Source organism: Ruditapes philippinarum, unplaced genomic scaffold (genome assembly GCF_026571515.1).
Source record: "Ruditapes philippinarum isolate M1 unplaced genomic scaffold, ASM2657151v2 ctg1959_1_1_1_1, whole genome shotgun sequence".
Lineage (NCBI taxonomy): Eukaryota > Metazoa > Mollusca > Bivalvia > Venerida > Veneridae > Ruditapes > Ruditapes philippinarum.
The window spans coordinates 38,960-58,327 of NW_026863396.1; the positions used below are offsets into that span (position 1 = coordinate 38,960).

General features: G+C 33.6%; 1 protein-coding gene across 1 annotated transcript in view; it reads left to right on the forward strand.

The window, feature by feature from the left end:
* Positions 1 to 16,057, forward strand: part of LOC132721990 (uncharacterized) — a 50,588-nt gene extending 34,531 nt beyond the window's left edge. Inside the window, exons 8-10 of the mRNA XM_060706382.1 lie at positions 4,173 to 4,325; positions 9,387 to 9,584; positions 14,196 to 16,057. Of these exons, the coding sequence (XP_060562365.1) occupies positions 4,173 to 4,325; positions 9,387 to 9,584; positions 14,196 to 14,315 (471 nt within the window). The 3' untranslated portion in view covers positions 14,316 to 16,057. The remainder of the gene's footprint in view (positions 1 to 4,172; positions 4,326 to 9,386; positions 9,585 to 14,195) is intronic.
* The last annotated feature ends 3,311 nt before the right edge of the window (positions 16,058 to 19,368 follow it).

Genomic DNA, 19,368 nt, shown 5'->3' on the forward strand with positions numbered 1-19,368 from the left:
CTTTTGTTATGGTCATTTGGTTTAATTCTATATGTTTCTACATGATCATTTTGGTGTTTAACTTATTTAACCTTTTGAAACCATGACCATTGTTAGAATTTAACTTGGCGGGGATTCATTTTATTTGCAGTGACTCGTTAATAGGAATATGGTGGGGCTAAAAGTGAGATTTGGTGCACCAATAACCAGTTTAAACTCCCCATCAGTCATAATTATGCTGCTGACCGTTCCAAAGCGGCGCCCCTCTGTGTTCTTCAGATGTATGACTCTATTGTTTCATACTGATTTAGTGACACTTTTGCTTGTGTCCCTTGTTGTTTTTTCGTCTACGGTAAGTATCTTTCCCGATGCCCTTGTTCTTATTTCTTTAATTTACCCCCTTCCCCGGGTCTCCTGTCCCCTTCCCCTTTGCCTTTGTGGGCGTATTGTTCAGTCATTTATTTGTTTTCTTTGAATTCTTATCAGTTACAAAATATTTATCATTTTAGTGATTAGCCTGTCCGTGCTTACCTAGTGCTCTGTCCTGTTTTTGTTTGGGGTCCACCTGGGCTCCTTGCCACTGGTTCTTGTTGCTGGGTCATGTGGGGGTTGCGTTCATTGAACACCGCCTTTCCTTGTTGATCTTGTTTATCATATTTGGTGCGTGCGTGCGAGTATGTGTTTGTTTTTCTCTCAATAAATATTGAAACTATGTCTCTGCAACACATAATAACATAGACACGTTTATGTAATTTTGTTAATTATTCCTGTGTAGTATCTACATGTGTAACCTTCAGAGTCTTCACCTTTAAGTTTTGACCTTTAGGTTGTATTATCAAATTATTAGTCTTATTGGGCTGATACTGGAAATAGCTTACCCTGCAGCATTTATGTTGTTATGTCGTCGGACCTCGCGGTAGATATTAAGTAAAAGAAGCCACAAGGGATAAGTCATATGATTCAATAAGGTAAGGGAGACTTGAATAACCAAATACTCAACAACACGGTGCTTTTGTTGGTCCTGGATAATCATCTGTGTCAGTACACTAAATAACTTCAATTCAAAGTTCATTAACGCGTAGTTTATCAAGATTCTGACTGACGTGTAGGCCAGGATACATGATTTTGTCAGGATAATTGATACTTTTTGGGTTATCACAGGAACAAATGTTACCTCACTGGTTTCCTGACTTGGGCCTTTTTATCAACACGTCATATTGTATGATATTCTATTGTATGTGTCGTACGTTTTCGACAACGTCTTTCGACCGTTTATAAATCTTGTCGCAGACGTCGTGTGTTCTTTTTAATGGACGATAATTCTTGCGATACACAGTCAAGTCATTGCGCGCTTAGATGTAAGTAACAACAGAAAGCAAAGTTCTTAGAGCACTGGTGAAAGACGATTTTGAAATTTACATGATCATTATATTACGGATATATATGTTTCAGTATCGTTCATAGAACGAATTGTAGTGAAGGAAAAAAAACCCGATCCACTTACACATACTATGTCATGCTACGCTTGTATCTTTAATTCCTGTTTTGTACTGAATGATGATGGTCCATTATGTCTCAGAAGCGAGTATCTTTTTCCATCTGGAATAAGAGTAAACAATGGTTTTATAACGTTGAAGTAACGATTTTAGAGAATGTCAGATGCTTAAAACTTGAACAAGTAGCTGTGAGTGTGAATTATTTGTAATAACATTAGCAAAATGTAGACAAAGTTTTATTTGACTTTCATAAAAAATACTAAATAACTGCCAACGAACTAAAACGCTAAAAATTAACAGAAGCGAAACATTGTTTAAGTTAATGAGATTACTAATCATTGTTTGAAATTAAACAGTACAACAAAAAAACTAAAGCTTTTACAAAATTAAAACACTTCTGGTCCTTTTGGAAGATTTTATGCCCGTTAGAAATAATTATAGAAACATTTTTAAGAATCACCAAACGGTATTTTTTTAAGTAGTGTAAATTTAAAGCTTGCTCTCAATTCTGTTTGTCTTTTTTTATAAAAATTACTTAAACTTAACCAATTTTATCACATAAACCGCGGCGCAGGAGTGTAATAAAGCCATTCAATAAAAACGATATTACACTAGTGTAATAACACCTTGACGTGACGTCATTTGCGCTATATAGAAATATAGCGTTAAAGCGAGCTAGAGGCTCGCATAATATGATTTTATTCAACTCGTTCAATAAATTTAGTATGGAACTACACTCATTCAATATCCTCTATTTAACGAGATAAGGTGCATAGTACCCGCAATTGAGCAAGGTACCCACAGTATATCAAAACTAAGAAAGCCCCTGAATTCTGGTTTTCGAGAACATTCGAGTATAGTCAGTTGTTATAGTATTTTCTGAGGAATAGGGTACCAACTCGATGATAAAAACAAGTGACTAACTAGTCCTCTGTTATTGTCGTTGTTTGAAATTTAAAATATAATTTTATAATAAAAATTATGTTATAGGATTGACATACTTTTTATGCTTTTTCGATTGAATCACACTGCTTTTTGCTATTCCAATTTCTAATTTATATGAACTATTTCACTTTAGTGTTCAGCCACTACAACCTATTTAATAATTGTCGCCTTGTTTATTTATATAAACGGAATATGACAGTAAGGGCATATTTGCTCTAAATGTACGATATTTGAGACATTTTTAGCTCACCTGAGCATATGCTAAGGGTGAGCTATTAGGATCACTCTTCGTCCGTCGTCTGTCGTCCGTTGTCCGTTCACACTTTTAATACGACATCTCCTCTGAAACCAAAGGGCAGATCATAATGAAACTTCACAGGGATGTTCCTTGTGTGAAGCCTCAACAAAGTTGTTCAAAGAAGTCCATTCCATGCAGAACTTTGGTTGCCATGGCAACCAAAAGAAAAAAAGCTTTAAATATCTTCTTCTAAAAAACCAAAAGAGCTAGAGCTTAGATATTTGGCATCAAACATCTCCAAATGAGTGTCTAACAAGTTTGTTCAAATAAAAGCCCTTGAGTCAAAATTGGCCCCGCCCAAGGGGTTCATTTATTTTCCCTATATGCATATAGTAAAAACTTCTTTTAAAGAACCCAAAGAGCTAAGGCTAAGATATTTAGCATCTAACATCTTCTAATGGGTGTCTACCAAGTTTGTTCCAATAAAAGCCCCGGGGTCAATATTGGCTCTGCAAATGAGGGTCATTGATTTTCCCTATATGCATATTGTAAAAACTTGAAAAAATCTTTTTTTAAAGAACCCACAGAGCTAGAGCTAAGATATTTAGCATGAAACATGTTCTAATGGATGTCTACCAATTTTGTTCAAATAAGAGCCCTGAGGTCAAAATTGGCCCTGCCCCAGGGGGTCATTGATTTTCCTTATGCGTGTATATAGCAAAAACTTAAAAAATATTTTGGAAAAAAAACCAAATAGCTAGAGTTTAGATGACTAAGCATGAAACATCTTCTAGTAAGTGTCTACAAAGTTTGTTCAAATAAAAGCCACGGGGTCAAAATTGGCCCTCCCCGTGGGTTATTGATTTTCCTTATATGTGTATAGCAAAAACTTAAAAATCTTCTTTGAAAAAAACCCGAATAGCTAGAGTTAAGATATTAATCATGAAACATTTTCTAGTAAGTGTCTACAAAGATTGTTCAAATAAAAGCTCTGGGGTCAAAACTGGCCCTGCACAGGGGTGCCATTTTTTTTTTACTATATGTGTAAAGAAAAACTTTAAAAATCTTCTTTTAAAAAACCCAACGAGCTAGACCTTAGATGTTTAGCATGAAACATCTTCTAATGGGTGTCTACCAAGTTTGTTCAAATACAAGCCCTGGGGTTTAAACTGGCCCCGCTCCGGGGGCCTATATACAGGTGAGCGACTTCAGGGCAAGTATGGCCCTCTTGTTATGACAAATATAGCATATTCTTTATCTTTCTTACCTAGGTCCCCTAAATACGATATTGTTTTCAACGGAATACAAAAGACAACGACGTATCGCAGAACGTTGATAAAACTGCCATAACTCTAACGTGCAGTTCACTCAAGTCCATTTTAAAAATATTTAAATAACCCAAAGTTTTAAACAATAACAGGGAGTGTAAGAAGTCTTTTGAACACAAATTGCGTTATGTGCTTTATGTTAGAATTGCTATAATAGATATATACAGCCAAACATATTTTTGTTAGTTACTAGAAGTGAGGAACCTGTTGATGCACAGTGCTGATAGCCGCTTGTCGGACGAAGCTTTGGAGGAATGCTTCGAGCGAATGAAAAGTATACTGAAAGCCGATATGTTTTCCAGCGAACATAGTAAAAAGGCAATAACTGGACTAGAAAAGGTATACGTATATACACTTTGTTATATGAAGGAACCTTGATCAAATGCATAATTATTGGAAAATAAAAGTTCTTTCAAATATTAAAAAATACACGCATTGTTTGATTCACAATTCTCAAGAAAACAAGCGTAAAAAAAAAAAAAAAAAAAAAAAAAAAAAAAAAAAAAAACAATGAAAAAAAACATAATGATCGATTTATTGTTATCATGCCTTTCGTTTGTTTTATTTCTGTATATGCACCTTATTAGTGATTCATTAACATTTGAAACAGTTCAATTGTTTTGCATGAACATTAGCATTCAAATGGGATGGTGTTAAATATGAATACGCTGATTTATGTGATTATTTTCTAAGTAGTTAGTTTCTCTTGAAACAATATAAAAAAACTCACTTCACCAGCTCCACGTATGGTAAAATAATTAAAAAAAACAAAGATCCTTTATGCTTGTAAACATGTCACAATTAACAAAATTAATGATTTTAATGCATCTTTCAAATGCAACCATGATTAGTGTTTGGCGGAAATGTACTTTATAGATAACGTGATTGCCTCCCTTTTCTATAAGCTCGCCATTTGCATATAAAACGATTGATTTATAAATCCATCATGATATAAAGAGTAGATATTTAGGTCATTTTTAATATCATATCTGTATAATTTTAGGACATCCTCTGATGTGTATATATTTCCAATTGTTTTTCAATTACTCACAATTGTTTGTACAAAGGATAGTTCAGGTAAGAGACGATTATGAAATTAAGTTAGAATCGGTATCAAGAAACGTTTTATTTTTATTAGCCAATCAAAATCATTGTCTTTTTTCACTGCTTCAACAGTATAAATAGAGCGTGCGCAGCTCAAAATAATCAGTTTTGTTTCGTCCGTGACGCAGATCAGAGCAGTATTATTGGCTCCGCGCCGAAGCGCGGCGCCCTTATGGAATGAAATCAGATTTTGTGAAAGGGCGACAGCAACTTCTCGAGCCTTATAGTCGGTCATGATAAAAGCCGATCATTCCGATTGGTATGAGGGTGCTTGATTAAAAAAATGTCTCGATATGTACTGCAGAATTTCGCAATGCATGAAATAACCTTTTCCGTCTCTTCGGGGTTTTTTTATTCATCATTTTGTAGTACACAGTGGGTTATTAAGGTATGTTAAAATAGAATGATGAGTTGATGACCTAAACATTCCGAAAATCTATTTATAGAGGGATGTACTGCTATCGGTAATTCCCAGTCTCTCCCGGTCTATTTTGACCGGGATCGAATAGTATCACACGTGTATTGTCCGGTCTCTCCCGGTTTTGGAGTAGATGTTTGGTATTGTCACAGAACAGAACAGATATTTTACAGATAAATAAGCTTTTTTTCCAAAAATGAATGTTTGTCACTTAGTTTGGTTACAATAATTAATAAACATAGATCAACTCTCAAATTTATTGATTATTATTATACATAAACATACAATTCGAACAAAGCCCAACAACAACAACAATAGCATGTTTCATTTTATCTATATGAGATAAAAACAATAAATATGTACAATAATTGAGAAAAAGATACATTGTTATGGTATAAATATGACACTATCAACTTTGAAACATTTTATTTAATTTGTTATTCGTGTTTAGTAAAGATGCCCAGGAATTATTCAAAGGTACAAATTAGATTTTATGAATTATTCAATTGATTGATAATTTTAAAAAATGATAAAGAAAAATACAAATGTACATGTACATGGTTTAAGAATAAGCAATATTATATATTGAAAGATTAAGCATAATTTACTGACTTTTTCCAGTTAAGTTTTGACTTATAACCGTCGGTCAATATAACAACAGAATTCTTAAAATTTATTTTACAATTTTAATAAAAAAAGAGTAGTAAACGTGAAAACTCAGTATTAAAATAGCACATAAAACACGAAAAAAGAGAGGAAAACAATATTAATAAAATCTGTTTTTTTATATTAAAATAGATATTACAATTATTGTATACATTTGTAATAAACAATTATGCTCAACATGATCAACATGGTAATATAACCAGTGTCATATTTTTACTAAGTGTGAACAGATACCTTAAGAGGGGGTCTTCGCTAAAAGCGATAACATAATAAGAGACAATTCCACAAGTGTGGTGTTGATCATGCGTTACACATATGGATTATAAATGAGTGTATACATGTATATCCGTTGCTATTAATAACCACGATCATAAAGAAATAACAAGTAATATTCTAATCTCAAGCATGCCATGAACAATGTCTTCCGTCCGTTCATTCTGGTAAAAGCCAATTAACCATTGAAAAGTTTATAAGAATATCTTGTCATCATATGTCTACTAGTTCATCTTCACTTTCTGCATTTCTTGCTTGGACGCCCTTTGATGCTTTGCATCAATGCTTTTCTTGTATTTACTGGTACACAGAAATCTTAGATATCTGGTGCTAAAAATATCTTGCTGTCTGAGATGTTAGTATTTAAGGTAGTCTGAATATGTATGTGTATAGAAGGGAACGACGAAGTAAATACATAATAGAGTACAGAAATCGAAGATATCTGGCACTATGGACGTTTTACTATTTCTGTCAAATCTCTAAGTAAATGTTTAGTTTAAGTATTTTTGGGAAATAAATATTTGAAATATGTTTGGTAATGCCCTTTTAAGGGTCGGATCGTAATGATAGAAACATTTTCTTGTATACAAAAAATCTAACATATCTGGTACAGAAGTGTTCTAGTGTTTCAGTAATACCTCTAGGGCCAACGGTTGATGAGAAATAATATTTTGACTGAAGTTAAAGATTATAGTTACTAGTACACAGACATCTCAGATATCTGGTACTAAAGATGCTATATATTTATATTAGACAAGTGTTTAATGAGGAACTATATTTATATGAATGCTCGAAGTTTCAGAAAGATAGAATATGAGGTTGTTGGAATGTAAATGTAGGGGATGAAGGATAGGTTTAGCTTTCGACTTATATTTGTTTGAGACTTGTTTTTGAGAAAATAAATTGTTTATTTTAGACTATACAATGATTCAAGAAGTAGATTAAGATTGTTATTTTGCAATGAATGATTTTTTTAGTTATTTTCCAATCATAAGGTTAAGTATCCCGAGAAAAAATATATATTTTCATTTAAAAGTGTCAAGAATGTTTGAATTTATTTTGTAGCAATAGAATAATAAACAATCCGCTTGGTACACGCTACATATGTGAAAAATTGAACTACAATAACCACTAGTGTTTGCTCTCCATTTAAGAGTTAATGTGTGGCTGAGGGGTTGCCTTTACTGATTAAGGCATCAAAATGCAGTCCCTGTTGAACTCTGCCTGATCGAAAGAAGCGACTAAATGAGGTTAATTTATTGGAATTTATGCATCTCTAAGCACCGGCAGGTATGGAGATTCTGACGCTTGGTGCTGCCTAAAGGTTGTAGCACCTGCGGTTTGCCCAAATCATCTTTCATGTTTCGGCGCCATCTGACCTTAACTGAAGTAATGCGCCGGAAACCAAACCAGATAATTTTTTAACGAATTCTTACAATTACTGACGATAAATATCTGGAAAATAGTGATTCCTCGGAAGCATTAGTCACAAGAAAATAACATGAAAATTGCAGACACGGTAATATAAAGTACATAATATAAAATACTACAATTCAAATATTGCAACTTAACTTTTAAAAAGGGCACATATATACCAAAAGTAACATTGTTATTATTTCACCTTGACTATTTTGCTAAATGTTGACAAGTTATATTTCCTTTTTAAAATAGTTAGACGAAGAATAAGTAGCTAACTAACTTCTAAAACATAAAAATGGAAACCCCACATTCCAGCGTTAGGTCAGGTCTACGGATGGACAGCGGGGCAACATAACAGCATGTCAGCGTGACGGAGGGGCGGACAAATAGTGACAGCAACGACGTGTATCACTCTTTACAACAGAAAAACATCACTTTTGGACTAGAAAAAAGAGAGTTCCGTTATTTTTATAGGCCTATTGTAAAATAAGGCACTAATTCGATGCCCGTATTTATAATAGGTAGCCGCTACCTGACCGCCGTTCTAGGTCCGTTTTGTTGAGTACCAATTCAATAAAATGCATATTCCACAAGCATCGATTCACGCGAGATTTGATGATTTACCTTGTTTGAGCCCCATTCTATGAATGATAAAAATTGAAGATATGAAGAAAAAACAGTGCTTAGCAAATCTGAAGTAGTGGAGAACATATTGAGAACGATCATTTTAATATTATTTCGTATTTAAATTGAGTTTTAGCCATTAGAGAAATTTTTAATCTATTATCGTGTTCCTGCTTGTCAGGGTGAGTGCAATGCGATGATAAGCAACGCAGCGGCATTGCAATTTAATCGCGATGAGGGGAATAGAACATAAACATTTTTTATGGTGTTTTTCATTTTTTACTTTTGTTTTTGTTCTTTTTGTTTTAGCGTGAATCGGTGAACCACTGATAAGAGCGTAAATCTCCTTCAGATCCACAGAAATGTTGAAAGCGTACAGGTGTTGTAGTATGAACGTTTCGTTTATCAGACGCAGTTGCGTAAAAATTGCACCGTACTGCGTTCATGTAGGATGTAATATTTCAAACTTAACATTTACAATTAATGAAATAGAGAAATAAGAACCTCTCAAAGAAAGGTCAAATGGAGAATTGAAAATGTTGCGGGCTCGGTTTGATTGAGCCTGTTCATGGACAGAAATGTCAGGTAAAAACTACCGTGCACGCCCCCTATCACCGGCTTAAGCTGAATTCAGCAAATTTTTAATTAAGAAACATCCGCAGATGATTTCATAGCATAGTCCCTTTCTCTTTTGATTCTTACCTGCGAGGCATTTATTTTGCAAGTCATGAACATTTTCGCATTTTGCCGTTTGGAGGGGTTTATGGGTTTCTATTGTTCTCTATTTCAAACTTGCTTTAACTTTTAGTGTGCCAATGCCGGTTCGTCATGAAATATATTGATAAACTTTACACTTCTATCACAAATCTAATTGCACATTCCTTTCAATTATATAGTTAAAAGATATGCGTATCATAATGACTTCGCTGACATTACAACAAGCAGCTTTGATTGAAGAAGCTTTCAACTTACAACAATCTTCAGTGGAATTTGACATACATTTTAAGGGCTCATTGAAAAACGACTACGTTTTAGAAGGTATCCTGAAAGCAAGCCAAGAGAATAGTAGGAAGTACAAAGTATATGCTCAACAGGTAATTGTACATAAGATCTTTAACTGTTGTCATGATGTATGCCAGTAGTTGTGACCCAAAACATAATGGAGTAAAAGCTTTACTTGAACCACTTTGTCGCGTCAGTCAGTCTGTCTCCATCGTGTCCGCCTGATAAATTAAGTACGCCTTGATTTTTTTTAACTTGACTTAATATTCACCATAACAATAACAAATCTTGCCGATGTGCCAGCTGATTGCCAATGTTTCTCTTGAACAATTTTATGCCTGTTTTATAAAACCCTGAAATGTTTTTATCGACTGTTTATCTCAACAAGACGAAGTGAAAACCCAAATACCTCCGCTGTTCTGGCCTAACGTCAAGGTCACCCTTAAATGTTGAATAAATATATATAGAAATACATAACATGCATTCTGCTATTCATACTATACCTACAGCTCAGATATTTTTTGCGTATAGTATCGGCTTAAAGTATTCCACAGAGTTTTTTCTCAATCCCTTTCAACTAGTTCCGACCTCTGGTGTCACTTTATTTATATTGACAAAAATGGGTATTTAAGAATAACTTTATTACTTATTAAATTTTGAGTTTGCATTGTATGGCTCGACAAAATTTTAAAACGTGTGCCCTGTTGGTCAGAATGCATTCACACTTATTTCGCAGTAGTTTAGTAAAATTTAAGTAAAAAAAAAACAAAAAACGATGTGCAGTGAGATAACGTCGGAGTAGCAAACCAGGTTTATATATATTTGTGAAATATTTGATTAATTTGTGACAGATGAATAAAACATCGCACCATGCAATTCCTTTGAAAACTTGTTTTGACCAAACAATGCCTATGTCTTATGTGATTTGTCGGCGCGTAGACATTTTTTAACGCAAACTCACATATTATATCAATATTATTGTATGCTAAGATCTGGGTCGGGGCATGGCGACATATGCATGCATGATAGATATTAACGAGGATCATAAGATAACCTAACTAAATAAACTAAATAATATTCGATAACGTCAAACTGCCTATATCGTTGTAATAATAGAAATATTAAATGCTTTGAACGGTACATGTCTGAAAGAACATTTATATATACAGTTCATCACTCTGTTAACCTATATGTGTCCACTTTTATCTTAGAAATTTATTTAAAGTGCACATAGATTGATGCCTATTTGCTTTGCATTTTTTGTCTCTCTGTTAGTTAAACAAGATAAATGTATGTGTTTGCAGAACAGGCAAATCATACACGTTTTATTGTGGTGGACATGTAGATTCTGGAAAGCTTCAAACGGACATTTCAGATTACATCAAAATGCATTCTATTTTCATAATGCATATGTTACTGTAAAGTATGTAAAAAGCTATTGAGAGAACCCTTTGGTAAACTACAAAATGTACATTCCTATTTCCTTCAATACTTTATATCTACAACAACGCATTATAAAAGTATATCTGTAAGTTAACTTGACCCTCTGCCCAAGCCCACTTTAACACAAAAATGAAATCATTTACTAATTATATAGCGTTGAAAAACATGAACGCAATAAATTAAGTTCTCAAACACATTTTTTAATTGACACCATGAGTTGACAAAAGCAAATTAAAATGAATGTTACTGACTTTCATCTTTTTTTTTTGAGTTTTAGTTACTTACAAAAAAAGTATAGAGATTACACATTACATCGTTGTTGCCAATAATATTTTAATATAGTTTTGAACAATGAATAACTTGATAATATTGGATAGTAAATGTCTCTGATTTAATCACTTTTATACATGTATATACAAAAAAGAATGTCATCTATTGAATGTCTCTGACATTTTTCTGCTCTCCCCGTGTTTTTTGAACATACAATTACACACAGAGATGTAATGATATGTAATACATTTGAAAAAAAATGTTTTCATTGTAAGTTAAATGTAAGCACCGAATCATAAGTGATAAAGCTAATATGCAAATGTTTGCAAGGAAATAGGGACTTTGGTCTAATATTCGTAATTTGATGATCGTTTTGCCTATTTATTATCATGATAAGTCAAAACAAGGTTCGAGTAAGGAAATACATTCTTGTTGCTCATGCTTCAAAATTGGTATGATATAAAATCAAACGATCGAGCGACCAAAATTTCAAAATACAAAATATATTAAGTGTCTTAGGTGAATCCAGTATTATCAGGTTTAAGCTAACATTTAAAATACATAGGAAATACTTCATAAAAAATGCTTTAACTTTATTTCATTATGCATTATTAGTAAATTAAATGAAAGCCCAAATTTTAATATTCTTAGACACTGTTAATAGAAAACTCGACATTTCGTAGCCAATATTTAATTTGTTGATCACTTGTTTTGATTATTTCCTTTATAAAACTATTATTATTCCTTGAAATTAATTCATTGTCTTTCATTGATAATTATATATGGATGATGTATGTATACAAAAAACAAAAAGTTTAGTCAGTATTTTGTTATTGCGATATCTACTACACGCTGTAAAATAGCAATTTATACTAGCATGTGTAATCATGCTGAGCGCCTGGTTATTTGGTTATTTTATTGTGTACTATTGCAATGTGCATGCTGTTCACACAGACGTCAAATAGCACGTGAACCACATGTTTGCACAGCCCAGTGTCATCAAGTTTAATTTTACTAGTGGTACAACGTGTGTTGTCGTATACAAAACTGAATTCTTAAAGAAAAGTTTTAAAACGTTGTCATGGGATGTCGCCCTGACATGACGTTGAACATAAGGCTTATAGCTATCGGTATGCTCAACGGTGGATCAACCGCTAACCACGTCACACATCATTTTCAAGTGCATGAGAGGACAATTTACCGTCTCCAGTCCAGGTTCAGACAATCAAACAGTTTTAAAGATAGACCATGTTCTGGAAGACCGGACAAAACAACGCAACGTGAAGACAGGTACCTTGTGACGTCGTCGCGACGTATCGGTTTTTGACAAGTACTGAACTGTCAAGCAGCTTACATACTGCAACAGGAACTAGAATTTCGTCATGTACCGCTCGTAACCATCTCAGAGCTGCATGATTTCGGTCCAGACGTCCGTTGGTTGAAGTACCGTCATCGCCGTGCGCGTTTGAACTGGGCCCGACAACGTCTCGCTTGGACAAGACAGTAGTGTTTACCGATGAATCAAGATTCAATATGCAGAAAGCTAACGGAAGATTGCGGATATGGAGGCGAAAAGGTGAACGTGTCTCAAACATTGTACAGCGAGATCGGTATGGAGACGGTAGTGTGATTGTATGGGGTGGTATATTATGCTCAGAGACTATACATCTGTTAACAGTCAACGGTAACCTGAATGCTATTGAATACTGTGACAATATCATTTAGCCAGTGGTTATGTCATATATACGTCAGGGTAACGCTGATGCCAAACACCGCTCGGGTAACACGGGACTTCTTGGAGCAAAACAACGTCCGGATGCTCGACTGCCGGCCAGATCTCCGGATTGATCTCAAATAGAGCACCTCTGGGACCATCTTGGCCGCAAGGTTCGTCAAAGTAATGACGTCAACAACCTAAGGGATCTAACGAGCGTTACATGAGGAATGGTTGAACATCCCACTCCAGGTTATCAGACGGTTGATCAACAGCATGAAAAGGCGCTGTTTGGCAGTTATCAACAAAGTCGGAGGACACACCCGCTACTACCAAATTTCGCTTTCGACCTCTAGATGACGAGAATAATGTTTAACTTCTTACAATTGATTAAATTTTGTTATAAATTCACTAAATATACAAATGTAAATTCAAATCAATGATTCTAAAATTTGAACAGTTTAGAACTAAGTTAAAAACACGTATTGAACTAGAACAAATAATAGCGTTGAAAGACGATAATGTAGAAATATTCAATAAAACTTGGCAAACTTTTCTCCCCTTATAAAAGACTCATTTAGCCTGGTGAAAACATTCCCAATCCCAATCATCTATTTTTTATTTTTTGTTATCTCATTTTTTTCACTCATTTTTTTCTCCAATAAAAAGGAGCCAACAATTAGGGTACCACCACAGCCTACTCTTTTAAATCATGATTGGGGCCAAAAAAAAAATAAAATGAAATAAATGTTGTAATATGAATGAAATTGAAGAAGACACGTTACTTTTTTTGAAAAAAAATTTTCTTTTTTATTTCTTTAGAGTTTTAATGCATCAGTCCTATTATCTTTGTCTACTGACTTAACGTTTTGTGTTGAGTTTATTTGCTTGATTTTTGCTAAAATCTCAAGAGAAATTATACAAATGTTATTATGTTACAAAAGGAGATAACAAATGGTCAAGTTGCATTATGTTTGGTCTAGCTATTAGGAAAGCTAAACAATATATATTTGATGATTTATACATTTTTGTACAATTCAAACATGTGTGTCATTTATTTGAAGTTTATCCATGAGCCATTCATGCTAAAAGGAAATTAAGGAGACAATATTAATTATATTTTTCTGTTTACGGATTCTGTTTCTTAAAGTCCGAATATAAGAAGATTCGAAATGTAAAACAAAAGTAACGTACATTATCTAAAATGACTGCTTGAAGATTTATGGAATTATCATATTATATTTTTATTATATAACAAAAATGTTGTTGTTTTTAGTCAAGCGCTACAACACTGGGAGGTGCTGCCACTGGTGCTGCAGTGGGAAGTATTGCCGGGCCCTCTGGAGCTGCTATTGGTTCAGCAGTTGGATGGCTATTTGGAAAACTCGCGGAATAACAGAATTGTTCATTGTGATTTGAAACAAAGACATTAAGAACGCTAATCAACTTTCATTCATCGAAAACTTTAAAACTTCGAGACATTTCATTTTGCAAACTTTTCAATGTATATATTTTAATTTTAAGTCTGATGTCCTTTTGTCTTTGATTAATGAATATTTGTGCATGTACGCGCATGTACATGCACGTACATGTATTGCAAGGAAGTAGTATTTCCCCGCACATGCGCAATCTGCATAGGGCAAAAAAAACATAGTCTAACATAGAAATATAGAAGACGTTCATAGACAATTCCGAGTTAGTTTAAGGTAAAAGGTAGAAAATTATATAAAATAGCTTTAAACAAAAATAGAAAAGATTCCTTTACAGAGATTGCCAAAGAAAGGCATGGAAAAGGAAATTGTTTAAGAATTCCCCCTTACGTCGGGCCCGCTTATGTCACGGACCTGACATTGAGATTTTTTTAAAGAAAAAGTAGAATTATATCTTTTTTTCAAATGGGAGTCAACTAAATTGTTGTTGAAATAGTTTATAAAAAAAGATAAAATAAATTTTATAACATATGAAATAATTAGCATTCTGAAAATAGTCAGAGCAGGCCCGGTGATAATGCATTTTTAGTGTTCAGTTTACCTTATTTTATCCTTTATTTGTCTGTGATGCAAAACAGATAATTTTTAAGTCACATAAATATATTTTAAATACTTTATTTTCCTTCAAAATCTTTAAGGAAAGTGAAATAACACTCATTTTATCCGGTTCATCGTAACACATGTTAATATTTTTTAATGCAAGTCACACTAATTGTCACTTCACAAATCAATAAACATTGATGAGATCGGTATTATATAAAAGTTACTTAAATTACGATTTTCATAATTGTGCTATGTCATGGTTCTAAAACGTCCGGGTTAAATGATATTTATACAATATCTAGCTGGAAACAAACAACCACGGTCGCGTGTCAATCTGTTTGACACTTACCGCCTGGCCAATCCAAAGGAAGTGTACAATACACATTGTGTTATATTATGTAAATACAGGGGTAATAAAATTTAATCTTTAACACCCTGCTGTCTAAATTTAAATTACGGATGAAAAAATCGTCTAATGATACCTAACAGACGTCTTTTGTATGCGCCTTTTGACAATTGGATTATTAGTCCTGCATATTTATTATACCTGTTATGAATATCAATTGACGTTTTAAGTACTTACCGCTTTAAGTCATAAAATTACTGTTTTCTGATTGAGATAACATGGAATCGCGACTATTAAAGCCTGAAAGTATCATACACTGTTGTCAATTTTATTGCGCTTTTGCTCTACGCAGGATGCGCATACGCGAAATGCAACATTGGTTGCTATGGAAGAATCGTATTGTAAAAAGGTCTATAGATTTAGCCGTGTTTACTAAAACGCGCAAGTCAAAAATTATATCACGTTTTGTTATTAGCAACTTTTTACTATCATTGCCTTATTTTTCAAATGTCATTTGTATTTCATCTCTCTGATTATAAGTTATTATAAATGGGATTTGTCTAAGTTTCAATTAATTCACATATATACTCGACAATCTCAGAAGAGAAAATTTTAATGTCATGTCAGAGTAGCTATTTTGTGGATAGATATATATATTATCTCCAAAGCGTTTTGTTGTTTTGTATCGCACAAAACTACTACGAATATAAATATTACAAATTTTGATTATAAACTTATTTGCACAGTTGTATTTAATGACACTTGCTGTTTATATAGGAAAAATAAATAAATCCATTTTGAAGTGTTTCTCACAAATTGTGCTTCATTATTCTAAAATTACATTAAACATATTTGTTTGTAATGTATTTAGAAAACAATGTGCTTGCCGTAATACAAAACGTTAAGTTTCACTATTATATAATAAAGTAAATTGTAGTTCGACTTTACGCATATTCCATTAAGCATTTTGTTTACTTTTTTTTCTAAGATTAGCAGTTATGGTCATAGATACCCTGAAACAAAAAGATTGCTATTAAACATAACAAGGAGCAACAAAATGAGCTTATCTAGCAGTTGACAACTGGCTCCAGACGAAATTATTCATATATATATCATTCATAAAGGCTGATGCTCATGTCGCGAACCTTCAACTGCCTTTAAGAAATGCCTTAAAAGTTAGAACTATCACATTATTACCAAAGTACAGAAATTGTCCAACTGAGTAAATAGATGTAAATTCCGTTTTTTTTCTCTTGCTACTTACTGAAATTTATAGTTTGTTTCTGAAGAAAATAGATGCTGGTGACTTAGTTTCTTTCAAAAGCAATAATTGCTATGAATTCTTTTTTCAACTGGCACATTTGCATTCAAGTCAATTGGGAGGTTTGTAATCAATATATATACAAGACCTAATGCCAATAGCGAGCTTTTTTCTAGCACATTCTTTTTATCTAGTAAAGTGAAGTCTAAAAGCAAACGCTTTTTTTCTATGTAGGTGGTACTGTTAGATATCTAACTTACGTACAGAAGAAAGTGAAGTGCGGGCGTATGTCTTTCTGGCATGGTCTATCTGACATGGCTACTGACAAAGCTCCTGACTTTATGTTGTTGTAAAAGGGGCTCAATGTGTCACGTGCATAGTTTCGTATTTGTTTGTAGGATTAAACATCTAAAATCTTCAACGAGCTTATCATGTAGATGTTAGCTTGCATTGCTTTTTCAAAAGTAAATAGTACTACCCAGTCTGTGATTACATTTACATAAATGATCCTAGGAGGTCTAAGAGGTCCCCCTTACGACAGTATACGGTAATAAGCACTGTTACAGCACTTAACAATTACAATCACGTCTGTTCGTTAACATCGTTAGTATACATACCAGTATTAAGACGCACACATATGAGGATGTTTCAAAATTCCAAAATTTTACCAGTTCATGTCAAATGTTGAATTTTGCTTAAGCTGGTGCTAGGGGGCGTGGATGGTAGTTTGCACTTGACAGTACCGTCAATGAACAGACACAATCAAACCGAACCTGCAACATTTTCAATTTTGCCGTATTGGGCTTTCTATAGGGATTCTTATTTTCACTATTTTATATGATGCAAGATACCACGGATACAATGATTATATGAGTTGCAAAGAACAGTGCCACACTTGTTTGGCAAATTAAATGGATCGGATAAGTAATAGAAAGAGCATCGAAACGCGAGGCTATTTAATAAGTACGAGGGTGCGTAGGCCCCGAGTATTAATCAGATTGCCGAGTGTTTTGATGATCTTTCTTTTTTTATCATAGTCAAACATAAAAATATGGTCCCTGTTGTCACAATATGAAACCCCAGAAAAAAGGAACCAATGATGAGCATCTGAATATGATATTTCTGTCGCTTTCCCTTTCTCTGCCACCACAATAAGTAAACCCGTGCAAAAATAAGCCAATCAATGGACATGCTCTGGAGTGCGGGTAACTAATTTTTCAAAATTAGAATACAGTCGACAGTGTTTTAAGAGATCACTCAAGGGACTGCAAAAAGTGGTATCTTAATAAAGTGGTCTCTCAATAGAATTCTGGAAAATTCGAGACTCGAGGGTTTCGTTTACATACTACAAGTCAATGATACAATAACATCTTTTTATAATAACAAAAACAGTTCAATATTATGTATGTATTAAAGTTTCATAATAACATGTATGCCTTGTTTTAAAAAGTCACCAATATGTGTTTGTTTTTGTTTTTTAGTAGAAATATGTGTACAAATGTGATCTTCGCTCATAATACTATCAAGCAGGTAATTATGGTCATGAAACAAAGCATATTGTCTTATTAGGGGAAGTCAAAAGCCGGGTCCGAAAAGCGGGCCCGGGCTTTCAACCTTTGGCTTGCCCGGCTATAGACTACACGTGTATATTTAAAAGGAATAAAAAAAGCAATTAGAATAATTATATAGAATTCTATACCGACTGTAATTATCCTTGAAGAACGGAGAGAGCGAATGATCTTAAGTTTTGCATTTATGTTTTTTGTCTGAACATACGTACATCAAATCAAATATTAATCTTATTTCAAGTCCGGTCATGGAGTCCCTTTAATTTACAAAAAGTAAATTTATCAAGACAACTAATTACAGGGATATGGGATTGGAAGATGAGAGAGCAAACATTAGGAGATTTTGGAAGAAAGAAAAGGCAGTATCTCAATTGACGAATATTTACACATAACCACAAATACACAATATGTTATATACCCCCCCCCCCCCAACCCACACGTACACTTTTTTGTAATGTAAATTTCCCATAGGCCACTTATTAATACTTTTAATGCAAGTGTACCACCTGACAAAGAAATTTGTACTATTACATAGGTAATAGCACATTTTAACAGTTTTACATCTGGTTATGTGGTTTATGTCCTACCATTGACCATTAATGTCGAAAATTTAACTAAGTCGCTAAACAGGAAATGAATGAGCGACAGACCTGAAATCGAATCCCACGGTACGGGACCACGTGTCAGTGCTGTATACCAAATATCAAGAGTGGGAACGTGTTAAATTCTTAGTGTATTGGTGACACGTGAAAAACAATCCACCCATTTAAGCATCAATCAATGCAAAACGTTACCATTTATTTATACGTTGCATGAAGCCTGCAACAATCTACCCATGCATACACCCATTTACAAATACATACATCCAACAATCAACTCACCCATTTATGCACCCGTCTAAATTTGTATAAGCAATTAAGAAATATCAAAATATCATAATTGTTCTGTGCCATATGTAGGGCCATCGGTATCTTATTCACATTCTTTTCAAATTACATAAAATAATTTTACGGATTTAATTGGCAGTTTTAAAGGCTTTTAAAACGTCTATCCTTAAATGTGTATGATTTGTTACTGTTCAATGCATAACTTTGAGAAAAGTGTTTAAAGTTTACAATAACATTTAAATTTAGATATTCGGTGCGATAACATTTTTCAAGCATAGAGTTACAAATTTATTTTAAACTGACTTAAAAATTATCTTTCTATCAAGATTTTACAGTCCTTGAATGAGGGATAAA